At 46.9% G+C, this 17,048-nt stretch overlaps 1 protein-coding gene across 1 annotated transcript in view; it reads right to left on the bottom strand.

Annotated features, from left to right (window-relative positions):
- The window catches only part of LOC120916011, a 41,730-nt gene that overhangs the window by 6,508 nt on the left and 18,174 nt on the right, over positions 1–17,048 (bottom strand). Inside the window, exons 5-7 of the mRNA XM_040326861.1 lie at positions 11,639–11,779; positions 7,990–8,109; positions 1,114–1,260 (exon numbers count right to left, since the gene is read on the bottom strand). Coding sequence (XP_040182795.1) covers positions 1,114–1,260; positions 7,990–8,109; positions 11,639–11,779 — 408 coding nt within the window. The remainder of the gene's footprint in view (positions 1–1,113; positions 1,261–7,989; positions 8,110–11,638; positions 11,780–17,048) is intronic.

Here is a 17,048-nt window from a genome sequence, read left to right as displayed (position 1 = left end):
TGCTGTGTAGAGCGGCGTGTACTGGTGTATAAGCAGGCTTCAGGCAGCGGGAGGGAGCTCGTCTAAGCTGACAATCAGCTGTTGAGGCTCGGAGATTGCAGTGGCCTCCTACTGCGCCTGCGCAGTCGAGGCAGGAACCATATCGATGGGGGAACCAGCTCGACATGACACCGGCATTGGCGAAGGGGGGAGCGGCAGGATGCATTTTTGTACCTGAGATGACTGCAGGCCAAATTAACCTTGGAGCCTCCTTTTGGCGGATCTTTATAAACCATTAATTAATTTTATGAATTACAGAGCAAACAAAAGCATACAAATATAAATTCCTAAAGTCAATTGGGCCAGATTCACAGAAGAAATACGCCGGAGTATCTACTGATACTCCGGCGTATTTTCAAATTTGCCGCGTCGTATCTTTAGTTTGAATCCTCAAACCAAGATATGACGGCTTTTGGCTTCGATCCGACAGGCGTACGCCTTCGGATCGTAGGTGTAATACTTCGGCGCCCGCTGGGTGGAGTTTGCGCCGTTTTCCGCGTCGGGTATGCTAATTAGCATTTTCTGTCGATCCACAAAGGTACGCGCGGCCGTCGCATTCTCTTACGTCATCGCTAGTCGGCTTTTCCCGGCGTATAGTTAGAGCAGCTATTTTGTGGCCTATATTTAGACTTGCCATGTTAAAGTATGGCCGTCGTTCCCGCGTCAAATTAAATGTTTTTATTTTTTTTGCGCAGGTCGTCGTGAATAGGAAAGGACGTAACTCACGTCGATATTCAAAAAATCACGTCGGTGCGACGTCATTTCGCGCAAAGCACGGCGGGAAATTTCAAAACAGAGCATGCGCAGTTCAAGCGGCGCAGGGACGGGCTTCATTTAAATGAATCACGCCCCCTACCCGCCCAATTTCAAATACGCCGCCAGAAAAACACTACGCCGCCGTATCTTACGGCGTGAAATCGCTGTGGATTCGAAATTCCGCCAGGTAAGATACGGCGGCGTAGCGTATCACTGATACGCTGCGCCAGGGCAAATGTATCTGAATCTGGCCCATTGTGTTTATGTGTCAACCATGAATTAAACAGAGGTAGGTCAGGATGTATAATGGATACGTACAGATTGGCTCAGGCGGCGTGCATACACTCTCGTCACAGCAGGTGGTGTTTATCAGGATGGTCTTGGTTGAACTGCGGATGCTTCCGGCACGGTTGCATTCATGGGATTGGCCACATCGCTTGACTATCTCAACATCATTCATCCCATCTGAAACAGAAGACCTCTCTAGAATAATATCTGTGCTTCCTTACTGGATAGCCCTCATAGCTGTACATTTTTGTCCCAAGATAAGCCAGTGAATTGTAAGCTCTCAATTTATTATGGGCTATGGCACCTTAGACACTAAGGCATGGGTAGGCAACCACGGCCCATGAGACATTTCAAGACCCTGACAATCCCAGGCATGACTCCTAGAGGCAGAGACACGATGGGATTTGTAGTTTCACCCAGGGCTATTTTTCAGGGGGAACTTGGTGGAACTCAGTTCCACCACCTCTGGCTCAGACCCTTGGAGGGGCCTGCCCACCACAATCACTTGTAAACACAGAAGTCCGGTTTCTGTGTTTACAAGTAACAGCTCTGTACTCTGTGGCCCAGATTCACAACCGAGATACGACGGCGTATCTCCAGATACGCCGTCGTATCTCTGCGTTGCGCCGTCGTATCTATGCGACTGATTCTTAGAATCAGTTACGCATAGATATCCATTAGATCCGACAGGCGTAAGTCTCTTACGCCGCCGGATCTAAACTGCATTTTTTTTTTTTACCGCTAGGTGACGCTTCCGTCGAATTCCGCGTCGAGTATGCAAATTAGCTAGATACGCGAATTCCCAAACGTACGCGCGGCCGACGCAGTAAAGTTACGACGTTTACGTTAGGCTTTTCCCGGCGTAAAGTTGCCCCTTGCTATATGAGGCGCAGCCAATGTTAAGTATGGCCGTCGTTCCCGCGTCGAAATTTGAAAAGTTACGTCGTTTGCGTAAGTCGTCCGAGAATGGTGCTGGACGTCATTTACGTTCACGTCGAAACCAATGACGTCCTTGCGGCGTACTTTGGAGCAATGCACATTGGGAAATTCCACGGACGGCGCATGCTCCGTTCCGCAAAAACGTCAATCACGTCGGGTCACAGTAGTTTTACATAAAACACGCCCCCCTGATCCAAATTTGAATTAGGCGGGCTTACGCCGGCCGATTTAAGCTATGGAGCAACTTATGGAGCAAGTGCTTTGAGAATACAGCACTCGCCCGTGTAAGTTGCGGAGGCTTAACGTAAATCAGATACATTACGCCCGCACAATTTTACGCGGCTGTACGTGAATCTGCCCCCTGTGTGTAACCCACCTGGACTCTGCACTCTGTATGTAATGCAATCCTGGTATTTAATGCCCCTTTAAGACCCTCCTACTGTTCGTGAAATTTGACTGACCACACCCACTATTTGATGCGATTTGGAGGGTGTGTGTAGGGGGAGGGGTTTTGGGGGGTCGTGGTTTAGTTCCAGCACCTATTGTTTGAGAAAAAAAGCCCTGGTTTCACCACAGCTGGAGGGCCGAGGTTGCCTATCCCTGCACTAAGGGGTACATTTCTAAAATATTTACAGAGCATTTCATCCATGTGAAATTGGGCAAAATGAATGTTCATAGTTTTTGTTTTTTTTTCATTTATACAGAATAGCGTGAATCAGAAAAATGCTGCATTACGACCACTAGATGGAGCTGATGATCATAGGAAACAAATACTCCATCTAGCGTTCTGTAGTCTATTAAATGGGTGGAGTCACTTGACAGAGCTGATTACACTGCTTGGGGCTTCAGTGCAGCAGAAAAACTGCATTGTCAGCAGCAAATAATTTTGCATCCGAAATATCCACTCCACTTTAATCCTCTAGTCTGTATGAGGTGCTTGCCCCGGAGCGTGTTCCTGCTCAACAACAATGCATCCAAGTGGAAGGAAAGGGCTGCACATTGATGCCATTACAGTACTTTCAAACTTTATTTAGGTAACGCAGATCCACAACATGATAATATGCCTCTCATCCACCTGCCCCAACACGTTTCGCCCAAATGGAGGGCCTTTTGTGTGAAATGTGTAGGGACAGAATGATGACAGGTAGGATGTCAACAGAGAAGAAGTAGCAACATTAATTCCTTCCCTTCCTCTAATTAAGGCAGAAGTGACAATAATGTTGTCCTTTACAGTTATAGGGCTAGATTCAGCAAGAATTTACGACGGCGTATCTATTGATACGCCGCGTAAATTCAAAGCTGTGCCGGCGTATCTTCTTTCTGTATTCAGAAAGCAAGATACGCCAAAATTAGGCTAATATCCGACTGGCGTAAGTCTCTTACGCCGTCCTATCTTAGTTGCATATTTACGCTGGCCGCTAGGTGGCGCTGCCGTCGATTTCAGCGTAGAATATGCAAATGAGCTGGATACGCCGATTCAGAAACGTACGTGCGCCCGGCGGATTTTTTTACGTCGTTCGCGTAAGGCTTTTCCAGGCGTAACGTTACTCCTGCTATATGAGGCATAGCCGAAGTTAAGTATGGACGTCGTTCCCATGTCGAATTTTGAAGATTTTACGTTGTTTGCGTAAGTCGTTCGCGAATAGGGCTTTGCGTAAATTACGTTTATGTCGAAAGCATTGACGATTTGCGATGTGATTAGGAGCATGCGCACTGGGATACGTTCACGGCCGGCGCATGCGCCATTCGTGAGAAACGTAATTTACGCAGGGTCATGTTTTATTTACATAAAACACGCCCACCTCTTGACAATTTGGCGCGCTTACACCGGCAGATTTACGCTACGCCGCCGCAACTTACGGAGCAAGTGCTTTGTGAATACTGCACTTGCCTCTCTAAATTGTGGCGGCGTAGCGTAAATAACATACGCTACGCCCGCACACACTTACGTCCCCCTACCTGAATCTAGCCCATAGTTGTTTGTTTATTGGCCATACCAGCCAAGCAAGCATCTGATCAATCTGATGTCAGTTTGATCACATGCTTTGGAGGGCAGAGGAGGAATCAGGGGTCTTTAAGATTTCTGATCTCTCAATAACAAGTACCTGTTACTGCCCCAGCTATCATAAGAGATGTTGTTCATCCCTTGTGATAGCAATAAAGTTGAATAAAAAAAAAAGAAAGAAAGAAACAGTGAAAAAAATAAATAAAGATTAAGTGGACCTGTCCCTCCATGCCTAAATGCAAATGCAAACATGCACGCAAGTCCCACATGCATATGTAAACAATGATTGCACAACACGTTAGGTATTGCCTCGAATGTCAGGGTGGGAAAATTAATTCTAGCAGCACAATTAACTTAAGCCTCGGACCATTATGCAGATTAAGGACCTTGCCCGTTTTTGCGATTCGGCACTGCGTTGCTTTAACTGACAATTGCGCGGTCGTGCGACGTTCACACTCACCTCTCCCCGTTCTTCAGCTCCTGTGACACGATCGCGGGACACCGGCGGCGATCGGGTCCTGCGGGTGTGGTCATGGAGCTTCGGACCGGGTCGCGAGCTCGCCGCCGGTGGCGCGCTCGCGACCCCACAGCTGGGTTCTTAAAGAGGACGTACAGGTACGTGCTTGTGCTAGGGTGACCACATTTTCAAACGGCCATTCAGGGACCCCCTTCCCAAAAATCAGCTTGTGCTGTAATGAATCACAGCACAGCTGGGGCAGCGGAATGCACGCTCTACCCAGAAGCACTGATCACGCCCCCAAAAAAGGCAGCCGCATCGCCAGCTTACTCACTGAAAGCACTTGTCCTGACTGGCCGAGACCCGTTTTACCTTGTTCCAACGATGGCTTTACACCGCCCTGTTGTGATTAGACACAAGAGGCGGGATTTATGATTTCTCCAATTACAAGCAGGGGGCGGGGATTGTGCCTCTCCAGACATTCCCGGGCAGCACAAGGGCTGTCAGTGAGTAATGCAGCGATGAGGTGGCCTTTTTTTGGGGGCAACAGATAGAGGGGAGGGGGTGGCTGTGTCAACTTCATTCTGGGACACTGTATTGTCCTGGAATGAAGTTGCCCGGGACCTGGGACAGACCTGCAAAATGCGGGACTGTCCCGGGCATTCCGGGACACGTGGTCACCCTAGCTTGTGCCCAGCTGTGCCCTTCTGCCAACGTATAATCGGTGTGAAGGGGTCCTTAAGGGGTCACTAAAGGATTTTTTTTTTAGCTAAATAGCTTCCTTTACCTTACTGCAGTCCTGGTTTCATGTCCTCATTGTTCGTTTTTGCTCTGATGTTGCTATAATTCTGCTCTGTTCTGGACACTTCCTGGTTGTCTGTTTCCTGATCACCACAGTACTGGGAGATTCTAGTTTCGTTTTCCAAACCAATACTGCTCTATGGGTCTGTCCAGCACAGAGGCATCAAATAACATGCAAAAACTAAGCTAGATGCAAAAACGAAACTGAAACTAGGAGGTACATTATATGATTGATTTTTATCTATTTTTAATCGTTTTTAAAAGGAATCAGTTAACTATTATGGCCCAGATTCACGTAGGAGATACGACGGCGTATCTCCAGATACGCCATCTTATCTCTGAGTCTGAGGCGTCGTATCTTGGCTCGTATTTTATATAAGAAAATATATAAGTTTGGAAGTTTTAAGTAATTTTCAAATAAGAAATGCTGATTTTAACATGCATATGAAAAAGGTCAGAACTGGCCTTGGCAGCAAGCGGTTAAAGAGGAGTGGAAGCTTTGTAGCAAAAGGGCCACAAACCAATGACGTCACAGTACTTAAAAACTTGTGTTCCCGGCCGGACTGAAAGGAAGTGAGCACCTCACTGACAGGACTCCATGAGGAAGGAAGAGGAGCTCGGCCACGCTACAGCCTGGGAAGGGGAAGTTGGGGGCCCCAGGCCAGCTCGGGGCCCCAAGCAATTGTTTGTTTTGCCTGTCCTGTAGCGACAGGCCTGGCGGGATGACAGATGGGATGTCATGTTGTTGATCTGTGTTACCTGAATAAAATGTTTAAAGAAGAGTTCCGCCCGCCCCTTTAAAAATTTAAAATCAGCAGCTACACATACTGTAGCTGCTGACTTCAAAACATTAGGACACTTGCCTGTCCTGGAGTCCAGTGATGTTGGCATCGTTGCTTGTACTGTAAGGGAACCCGGCAGTGTAGCCTTTCAGCTTCACAGGCCGGGTCCCTACTGCGCATGTGCTGTGCTCTCTAACTGGTCCAGTAGAAGGGGAGGGAGGAGAGGGGGGTCGAGCTACCGCCATACTTCGCCGCGGAACGGTCTCCCTGAAGCAGGGACAGGATACCTGTAAAAACAAGGTACCCACTCCATGCCAAAAGGTGCCAAATGTGGCACTGGAGGGTGGGAGGAATCAGACAAGCAGAAGTTCCACTTTTGGGTAGAAGTCCGCTTTAACTCTTGTGAGGTCATCAGTGTTGCCGTTTCCTTCACTATGTTGTCAGCCAAAACACAAAGTTACAAGTAGACATGTGCACTGAAAAAAAAATCGTTTTTTTTTGTTCTGTTTCGTATCGTTCCATAGGTTCGTTTCCGTTCGTTTTTTGTAAGACGCCCGTTTTCCTGTTCGTTTTTCGTACGACGAGATTTTTTCGTATTCCAATCGTTTCGTATTTTCGTTACCATTTTATATTCGTACATGCGGGATGGTTCGTTATTGTTTAATTCATGTTCGTTACTTGTTAGACAATAATTTTCGTGAATTTTCGTCAATGATTTGCATTCTGTGTTTTGGATTCCTTTTTCTGTTCGTGTTTTTGGTCGTGTGTTCGTGTGACATCTATGACAATTTGTTGTGGATGTCATGTGGGCATGCGACTGAAGATACGAACAGAAAAAGGATTTTCGTCATTTTGTACTTTCGTAAATATATCGCGGGATTCGCGGCACTTTCAACACGCGGCTCATCCATATTAACGATTGTTAAGCCCCATACACTTGGTCAGACTTTTTTAACAACAAACATAAAAACGATCGTTTTCCGTTCGTTCTCAGAAAATTTGTTCGTTTTTAAACTCCAACAGAAAACCATTTTTGGGTTCAAAAGTCTGGCCAACTGATCTCCCTTCAGATGAAAATCCACAGAAAAGTTTATTTGGCTTTACTGTACTACTCAGCACAAAAGAGAAGCTGCTTTTCTAACTACACTCACTGCCCATTCAAAAAAACAAAAATTACATCTGTGGCAAGGGATTTGCATTCTGTGTTTTGGGTCCTTTTTCTTTTGGTGTTTTCGGTCGTGTGTTCGTGTGACATCTGTGGCAAAAGATTTGCATTCTGTTGAATCCAAAATACGAACAGAAAAAAGGAATTCAAAATACAGGGTGCGGGTCTTTTGTTGTGGATGTCGTGTGAGCATACGACTGAGAGTGCGAACAGAGAAGGGATTCAAACAAGATACAGAATGCAAATCTTTTGTTGTGGATGTTGTGTGAGCATACGGCTGAGGGTGCGAACAGAGAAGGGATTCAAACAAGATACAGAGTGCAAATCTTTTGTTGTGGATGTTGTGTGAACATACGGCTGAGGATACGAGCAGAGAGGGGATTCAAACAGGATACAGAATGCAAATCTTTTGTTATAGATGGAATTTTCGTTCTTTTGCCGTTTTCGTTTTGTCGTATTTTCGTCAGATCGTTTGTTCGTATTTGCGGTTGTTCGTTATGCGGCTCATTCGTAATCCCGTCGTTTTCGTATTTTGGTGCTTTAATTTTTTCGTATGTACACATTATTCTGCGGGTACGAAAATGAAAATTTTTGTACGAAAATAACATTCGTACGAACGGGAATGCACATATCTAGTTACAAGCTCACTGGATTGTTGGTGGGTCAATGGGTATCTTTCTGTATATAATTATTAATTACAAGCTCTTGGTCCTGCAACTCATTCATCATATTACGTGCATACATAATACAAATTTACCATATATACTCCTTGTTTTTTCGAACACGCAGACATCGTCATGGGGGGAGCATAAGTGTGTAGCCCCCTCGCAGTTATTGACATTGTAATTGTGACATATGCTACACCAGATGAAATGACCTGGAAGAAAAACATTTACAAGTAAATTTCTACAAATTGTTAGTAAAAGGAAGTTCCAATCTAAAAATCCTTAAAAGTCCGAAGTCTTTATCGTTCAACTGGCTACAACAAGTAGGGCAAAAGACATGCAACACGTTTCGGGGGGCCACATAAACCCTCTTCTTCAGGGTTGGGTGAAATGGCAGAATGTTAAAGGAACTTTGAAGGAGTCCTAAGCAGACCGATCTGCTGGTGGAGGGTGTTATAGATAACAGTCAGTGCCGGTGTTCATAGTAGAAGTGTCCCTTGCCTACAGATCAGTCTGCTTAAAGTGTTACAAAACCCAGGACCCTGCATTCATTATATCTGGTCTCCCACAGTACAAAGAACATGAAAATGCAATCATTTTAGTAAATATAAACTACTAAATACTGTTTCTCATTAGCAGTATATAGCAGTCTTGTGACTTCTATCAGTGTCTAGTTAAAGCTTGTAGGAGGAGTTTTCATTCTCTTAATTGTCCTATGAGGCTGCAGGTCCCCTGACCCTCTGTCTGGCCCTGTGCTGATCACATGCATTTTCAATAAAATAAAATACTCTCTAGCAATACACACCAAACTGAGCATGTGCAGCTTGCCCCCAAGGCTCTGCTCTATCAGCAGATAGATTGGGTAAGGGGAAGGGGGAGGATCAGAGGAGACAGGATCAAACAGCCTTTTAAACATATCGTGCCAGATTCAGATAGATTAGCGGATCTTTAGATCCGCGTAATCTATCTGATTTAAGATCCCCCGCCGCAAGTTTTAGAGGCAAGTGGGTAATTCACAAAACACTTACCTCCAAACTTGCGGCGGCGGATCGTAAATCCAAATTCAAATTCAAATTCCGCGGCTAGGGGGAGTGTAGTATTTAAATCAGGCGCGTCCCCGCGCCGATTTAAATGCGCATGCGCCGTCCGCGAATTTTCCCGGCGTGCATTGCTCCCAATCACGTCGCTAGGACGTCATTGGTTTCGGCGTGAGCGTAACTTGCGTCCAGCACTTTTGTGAATAGACGTACGAAAAACGACGTAAAAAAAAAAAAATTTACGCGGGAACGACGGCCATACTTAACATTGGCTGCGCCTCATAGAAGCAGGGGTAAGTATACCCCGGAAAAACGCTTACCTAAACAACGTAAAGTGACTGCGTCGGGCCCGCGTACGTTTGTGAATTGACGTATCTCGCTGATTTACATATCGTCGCCGTAAATCAGCGAGCACGCCCCCAGCGGGCATTTTTAAATTGCAGTTAAGATCCGACGGTGTAACACCGTTACAACTGTCGGATCTAAGGCCCCATACACACGATAGAATCCATCCGCTGAAAAATCCCAGCGAATGGGTTTCAGCGGATAGATCCTATGGTGTGTACACTCCAGCGGATCTGTTTCCGCGGATATTTATCCCCTGGGATGGATTTCCAGCGGATAAATATTTGATGACATGCTATCAAATCTATCCGCTGGAATCCATCCCAACGGATGGATCCGCTGGTCTGTACAGACTCACCGGATCCATCCGTCCGAAGGGATCCCCGCATGCGTCGTAATGATTTGACGCATGCGTGGAATTCCTTATATGACAGTGTCGCGCACGTCGCCGCGTCATAATCGCGGCGACGGCGCGACACGTCATCGCCAGAGGATTTCGACGCGGATTTCGATTCGATGGTGAGTACACTCCATCGCATGGAAATCCGCGCAAATCCTCGAGAGGATTTATCCGTGGAAACGGTCCGCTGGACCGTATCCGCGGAAAATCCTCTCGTGTGTATGGGGCCTTAGGCATATCTATGCGTAACTGATTCTATGAATCAGTCGCATAGATACGACCGGCCTAACTCTGAGATACGACGGTGTATCAGGAGATACACCGTCGTATCTCTTTGAGAATCTGGCCCATCATACTTACCTTCACTGTGCAGTTGGTTTTGCGCAGAGTGGCCCCGATCCTTGACTTCTTGGGTCCCATGGTGGCACTGGTAGCTCCTCCCGCATCGTATAACCCCCTAGGAGAAGCGTTCTTTTGGAGGGTTACCTTGTGGACACGCTCCTGAGTTCATCATTTGCTTCCATAGACGCAGAATGCCGGACTCGGCCCCGCCCCCTGGCATTGGATTTGATTGACAGCAGCGGGAGCCAATGGCTGCGCTGCTATCAATCTATCCAATCAAGAGCCGAGAAAACGGACAGAGGGTGAAATACCAACCAAGCTCTCTCTCTATCTAAAAAAAATATATAAAATGTATTTGGGTACAGCGTGACATGATGGAGTAATTGTTGGTCAAATTATCACAGCATGGCAAGGCATGGCCCAGTAATGAAGGGATTTCACAGGCTGGTACTCTTATGCCCTGTACACACGATCGGGTCATCCGATGAAAACGGTCTGATGGATTTTTTTTTCATCAGATATCCGATGAAGCTGACTTTCATCAGTCTTGCCTACACACCATCAGTTAAAAAAACGATCGTGTCAGAACGCGGTGTGCTGAGAAAAATAAAGTTCAATGCTTCCGAGCATGCGTCGACTTGATTCTGAGCATGCGTTGATTTTTAACCGATGGATTTCCCCCACCGACGATCGTTTTTTTTCTATCGTTTTTTTAACCATCAGATAATTTTAAAACAGGTTCTATGGGCCAGATTCACCAAAGAGATACGACGGCGTATCTCCTGATACGCCGTTGTATCTCTGTTTCTATCTATGCGACTGATTCATAGAATCAGTTACGCATAGATATCCATAAGATCCGACAGGTGTAATTGTTTTACACTGTCGGATCTTAGGATGCAGTACCGCGGCCGCCGCTGGGGGGAGTTTGTGTCGTAAACCAGCGTCGGGTATGCAAATTAGGAGTTACGGCGATCCACAACCTATTTTTTTTCGCGTTCACTACGTCGCCGCTAGTCTAGTTTCCCGTCGCAAAGTTAGTCATTATTTGACCTGCCCTAACTTTACACAGCAATCGTATTGCTGTATAAAGTATGGCCGTCGTTCCCGCGTCGAAATTTAAAATTTAACGTTGTTTGCGTAACACGTCCGGGAATACGGAAGTACGCTACGCGCGTCGCCGTTTGAAAAAATGACGTCACGGCGCGCAAAGTACGACGGGAATTGCGCAACTGAGCATGCGCAGTAGGTCCAGCGCGGGAGCGCGCCTAATTTAAATGGCACACGTGCATTTGAATTGGCCCGCCTTGCGCCGCCGGCGTAGTTTTCATCGCAAGTGCTTGGTGAATCAGGCACTTGCGATGAAAACTTGCGGCGGTGTAACGTGTCTACGATACGTTACGCCGCCGCTCACCTACGTGAATCTGGCCCTAAGTTTTTTCACCGATGGGAAAAAAACTGATGGGGCCCACACACGATCGGTTCGTCTGATGAAAACTGTCCATCAGACCGTTTTCATCAGACGAACCGATCGTGCGTACGCGGCATAAGTGATTACGTTAAAACTAATGCAAATTCCACTTCCTGTTTAAAAATAAAATTGTGGACTTTACTCACCTGTTCTTTGATTGGGGCTGCTGTCCGTTTTGTTACAGTAATGGTTTTCTAAATACTTTGGTCTGTTTAAAAATCTTACATCTTTATCTTCTGGGCAGAAATTCTCCGTGGAGCAACCACTGACAGAAATTGAATGCACATCTGTGGTAAGAAATTGAAATAGACAAATAGTCAGTCTACTGATTTTTGCAGAACATTGTCTCCTGTCATATATACTGTACAGATGCATGCGGGGAAGGGAGCTTAGATAATTGGTTCTCAACTGCCAAGATGCAGCCTCCCCTTTTCCAGGGCTCCGCCCAGTTGCAGACCCCTTAACCTCCCGCCCCCTCTGGCTCCGCACCGCCACTGACTAGTAACATAGATTCATTGCATTGCATGAATCTATGTTATTGTCGCCGCTGCCGCTGGTCTAGTTCAGATGGCCAGACCTAGAGCGCCGGCCACCTGAATAACGGCGGCTGGTTGGCTGTACGGAAGTGCCTATCAGAGCCAGCGGCTCTGATCGGCTTTCCGAGTACAGCCCTCAGGCTGTAGTCATCTTCCGAATGCTTACCCTCGGATGTACCAGGCTACCAGCGGTGCATTCCTTGCATAAGACTGACAGGCGTCTCAGCCAATCAGGTTCACCGGTTCTGGCTATCCGTAACCTGATTGGCTGAAGCGTCATCGAGGGCGGGAGAAGACATCGAGGGAGGTGGATGGCTGACTCCAGTAAAGGTAAGTGCCGGGCGTGGGGGGGGACATTTTACAGGGCACAGCGGCGACGAAGGGCACAGTGACATCAATGGGCACAGTGGCGACAATGGGAACAATTGGCACAGCGGCATGAATGGGCACAGTGGCAACAATTTGACACAGTGGGGGGACAATGGGCACAGTGGGGACAATTGGCACAGCGGCATGAATTGGCACAGTGGCGACAATTTGGCACAGTGGCGACAATTGAAGGGCACAGTGACATCAATGGGCACAGTGGTGAAAATTAAAGGGCACAGTGGTGACACTGGCACAGTGGCGACAATTGATGACACAGTGGCTATGTTTGATGGCATGGCACAGTGGCTACGTTTGATGGCATGGCACAGTGGTGACAATTGATGGCACAGTGGCTGCGTTTGATGGCATGGCACAGTGGCTGCGTTTGATGGCATGGCACAGTGGTGTGAATTGATGGCACAGTGGCTACGTTTGCACAGTGGCTGCGTTTGATTGGCATGGCACAGTGGTGACAATTGATGGCACATTGGCTGCGTTTGATGGCATGACACAGTGGTGACAATTGATGGCACAGTGGCTGCATTTGATGGGCACAGTGAGGCTGCAATTTTTTTCTTCCCCCCCCCCCTAAAAAATTTGAGCACCAGACGCCACTGGAAATGTGAGTATACAATTTCCCGTTTTCCTGACGCATTCATGGCAGCACACACTGGGAAATAACTCGCCAGTCGGAAGGGTGCAAGAAAACAATAATATTTATTCTATAGCGCTGAGGAATTGGCTCTAACAACAGATCTGCCGAAGTCGGCAGTAGCCAAGTGAGCACTCTGTAGTGTGAAATGAAGGTATGTTGGGAAGACCAAGTTGCTGCTCTGCATATGGTCTCCGGTGAAATTCCGCAATATGCTGCCCACGAGGTAGCCACTGCCCTGGTCGAGTGAGCCCTGATGCCCTTGGGAACCGTAAGTTGCTGAAGGGAATAGGCTTCTTTGATAGCTTTCACTAGCCAGGAGGCGATGGTACGGGAGGTAGCTGCTTGGCCTCGTCTCCTCCCATGTGGGATAATCAAGAGAGAATCCGTCTTCCTCAAGAGAGATGTAGCTGTAAGGTAACTGGAGATGGTTGATTTGACATCCAAGGCATGGGGCTCGCCCCTGTCATTAGTGAAAGATGGAAGGACGATGTCCTGGTTATAGTGAAAGGAGGAAGCTACTGTGACAGGAAGTCAGGTAAATCTGTGGGTGTTGTCACAAACGGGACATACATTTTTGCCTTGCTTAGACAATACACTAATCATTATTAGGCGTCGGCTGCGAGAAATAGCCAGACAAGGTCTAAGGGCGTTGAAAGACTCCAGCTGTTCAAAATGAGGCAATTAAGGCCTCTATAAGTAGTCCAAAGGATTACCACTGTTTGCTGCATCATTCCTAAGGCTTTGTGAGTAGGAGAGCAGCGTACTGAAAGTTTCCTGAGGAGGTGAGGAGACCATTGATTTTTCTATGTGATAAAAATCAAAAGACTATTGTTTGTGCTGTATGACCAGCACTGTCTGCCCAGCGCTAGGCTGAGTCAGACTCCATAGATAGGTTCCTGTGTGGAAGGTAGACGCCCAGAGTGGCTAGGGTTTATTTTTTGTTTGATTTTGTTTATGTTGTTTGGATGCTTGCAATTGTTTTCCAGCAAGATGGAAAAATAAACCAAAAACTTTGTTTTCAACCGTCTTCGACTGCCAGTCTGTATAAATTCAGTGTGTGGTGAACCCATCCAAGGGGTCACACACCCCGCTACCGAGCGAACCCCTCACACTACCTTTGGTCTAAATCGGTCTGAAGGTTTCAGTACCACTCTGTCAGGGAAGAAAACTAAATAGGGTTCCGTAGCCATAAGTGCTTGTATCTCTGATACCCTTCTAGCTGATGTAATTGCAATAAGGAAAGCCAGCTTCAGAGTTAGGTTCCACAGTGAAACTAAGTTAAATGGAAAAAAGGGTGGATTGGACAAGGCCTCGAGTACTACTGAGGCCGCGTACACCCGGTCGATCCAAACCGATGAGAATGGTCCAACAGACCGTTTTCATCGGTTCACCGCACTGAAGTGGCCTGATGGTCTGATGTGCGTACACACCATCAGTTCAAAAACCGATCAGGTCAGAACGCGGTGAAGTAAAACACAACGACGTGCTAAAAAAAACGAAGTTCAATGCTTCCAAGCATGCGTCGACTTGATTCTGAGCATGCGCGGGTTTTGAACCAATGCTTTTGTGTACTAACCATCGGTTTGGACCTATCGGGCAGCGGTCCATCGGTTCGATTTTAAAGCAAGTTCTAAAATTTTTGACCGAAGAACGGACCGAAGGGCCGTACACACGGTCGGTTTGGACCGATGAAACTGGACTTCAGGCCGTTTTTTTGGGTTTGGACCGACCGTGTGTACGCGGCCATGCAGGCCTTCAGAAATTGAGTGACCAGAGGATGAAGAGCCCATCTAGTACCCGTCTTGGCAGAAAGGGTGGATACTTGAACCTTCAGGGTAGCCAAGCTTAGGCCTTTGTTAAGCCCTGACTGAAGAAATTATAGAATTTGAGATGGTTCTGGTGAGATAGGATTCCAATCTCTTTGCTGTGACATCGAAACAAACCTCTCCCAGATTCTAGTGTAGGTGGTATTAGTGGAGCTCTTTCTAGCTTGCACTAGGGTCGATATTACTTCCTGGGAGCATCCTTGTTCCCTTAACCTAACCCTCTCAACTTCCATGCTGTCAGATGCAGCTTCTCTGGGGCTGGATGGAAGAATTGCCCTTGATATAGGAGATCCCTGGTTACTGGTAGATGAATTGGAGGCTGCGTACTGAGTTGTAACAGGGTCGTAAACCATGGCCTCCTCGGCCAGAACGGTATTACCGCTATAACCGTGGCTGAGGACTTCCGAAGCCGGGACAGGAATCTCGCCATCGGAGGAGTTGGAGGAAAAATGTACCCCAGCTCGAAGTTCCATGGGTGGACTAGGCAGTCTGTTCCTTCGGCTGATGGAAAGGGGGCTCTGGACAGGAACCTCGGACATTTTGTGTTTGTTGGTGTGGCGGCGCACATACACTGAACGGGGACTGCCTGAGTACAGCAAGGCTTCAGAAAAGATCATAGAGTGGTCTAAACGATACAGTAAGAAATATAAGCACAGTTTGTTTTGTGAAAAGGAAACATAGAAGTGGGGACCACTGCAGAAATGTAAGGTTTTTTAAAGCTTGTCACATTGCCAGTAATTGTCTTTGCGCCCCTGAGACCACCAGAACGGGGTTCCCTCCATAGAAGCTCCTTTAGAGACTGTAGAGGAGGGACTTCCAAACAGGAGAGGCTTGAACCTGCTGGGGCGATTTGCGGTAAGAGGCATGCTGCTTGTCCGTCCAATCTGTCAGGTGAGGATAAAAAAAGAGAATGGTGCGGGGCGTCTCGCCTTCAAATTTATAGCTAACCAATCCTGTCAGGTTGTGGGGGCGGAGTCACAACCCAGTGTGTGCTGCAATGAATGCGTCAGGAAAACATATTACACTAGAGAGCTTCCTCTATGTTTTCTCTACCCTGCCTGGTGACACACTTTGGAGCCGTCTTACCTTGCTGACCATCCCACCTGGAAGGAAGCCTTAACCCCCTAGGTGCCTGTTAGATTTTGAATTTATTATTATTTTATGTGATAAAGGTTTCTAATATTTAAACATGGCCATTTTGAGGTTTCTTGAGGACAGACGAAGGTCAGTTGCTGTGTAGGTTACATGTATTTTTGGAGTTCTACGTCAAGACAATGGGTGGAGATGTGTTACTTAATATATACAAGTGGGTGTTACGTTTGTGACAGGAGCTCATCTGCGTTCTTGGAGCTATTCTAAAAGTAAATATGCTTAGCTTGGCTTTTAAAACAGTATAAGAATCCATGTGGTTTGAGTAGCTAGCTAAGGATATTTGCATATTTGCACATTCATTTATCAATTATACAATTTTGGTTATTTATACATTTTACCAATTATACCATTCTATGCTATTGGAGCGCAACACCATCTCTTGATTTTTTCCAATAAAATTATACTGTCTTATACACTATGGGCCAGATTCTCAAACGAGATACGACGGCGTATCTCCAGATACGCCGTTGTATCTCTGAGTTGCGCGGTCGTATCTATGCGCCTGATTCTTAGAATCAGTTACGCATAGATTTCCAGTAGATCCGACTGGCGTAACTGTGTTACACCGTCGTATCGTAACTGCATATTTACGCTGGCCGCTAGGTGGCGCTTCCGTCGAATTCCGTATCGAGTATGCAAATTAGCTAGATACGCGAATTCACGAACGTACGCCCGGCCGACGCAGTACATTTACGCCGTTTACGTTAGGCTTTTCCCGGCGTATAGTTACCCCTGCTATATGGTGTCGTAAGTGCGGAGTACCAAGTACTAAGTATGGCCGTCGTTCCTGCGTCGAAATTTGAAAATTTGACGTCGTTTGCGTAACTCGTCCGTGAATGGGGCTGGACGTAATTTACATTCACGTCAAAACCAATACGTCCTTGCGGCGTATTAGGAGCAATGCACACTGGGAGATTTCCACGGACGGCGCATGCGCCGTTCGTGGAAAACGTCAATCACGTCGGGTCACACAACATTTACATAAAACACGCCCCCCTGTTCCAAATTTGAATTAGGC

This window comes from Rana temporaria, chromosome 10 (genome assembly GCF_905171775.1).
Source record: "Rana temporaria chromosome 10, aRanTem1.1, whole genome shotgun sequence".
In the NCBI taxonomy this organism is placed as follows: Eukaryota; Metazoa; Chordata; class Amphibia; order Anura; family Ranidae; genus Rana; species Rana temporaria.
The sequence above is the reverse complement of the archived record's forward strand: the minus strand, read 5'-3'. Positions and strand labels throughout refer to the sequence as shown.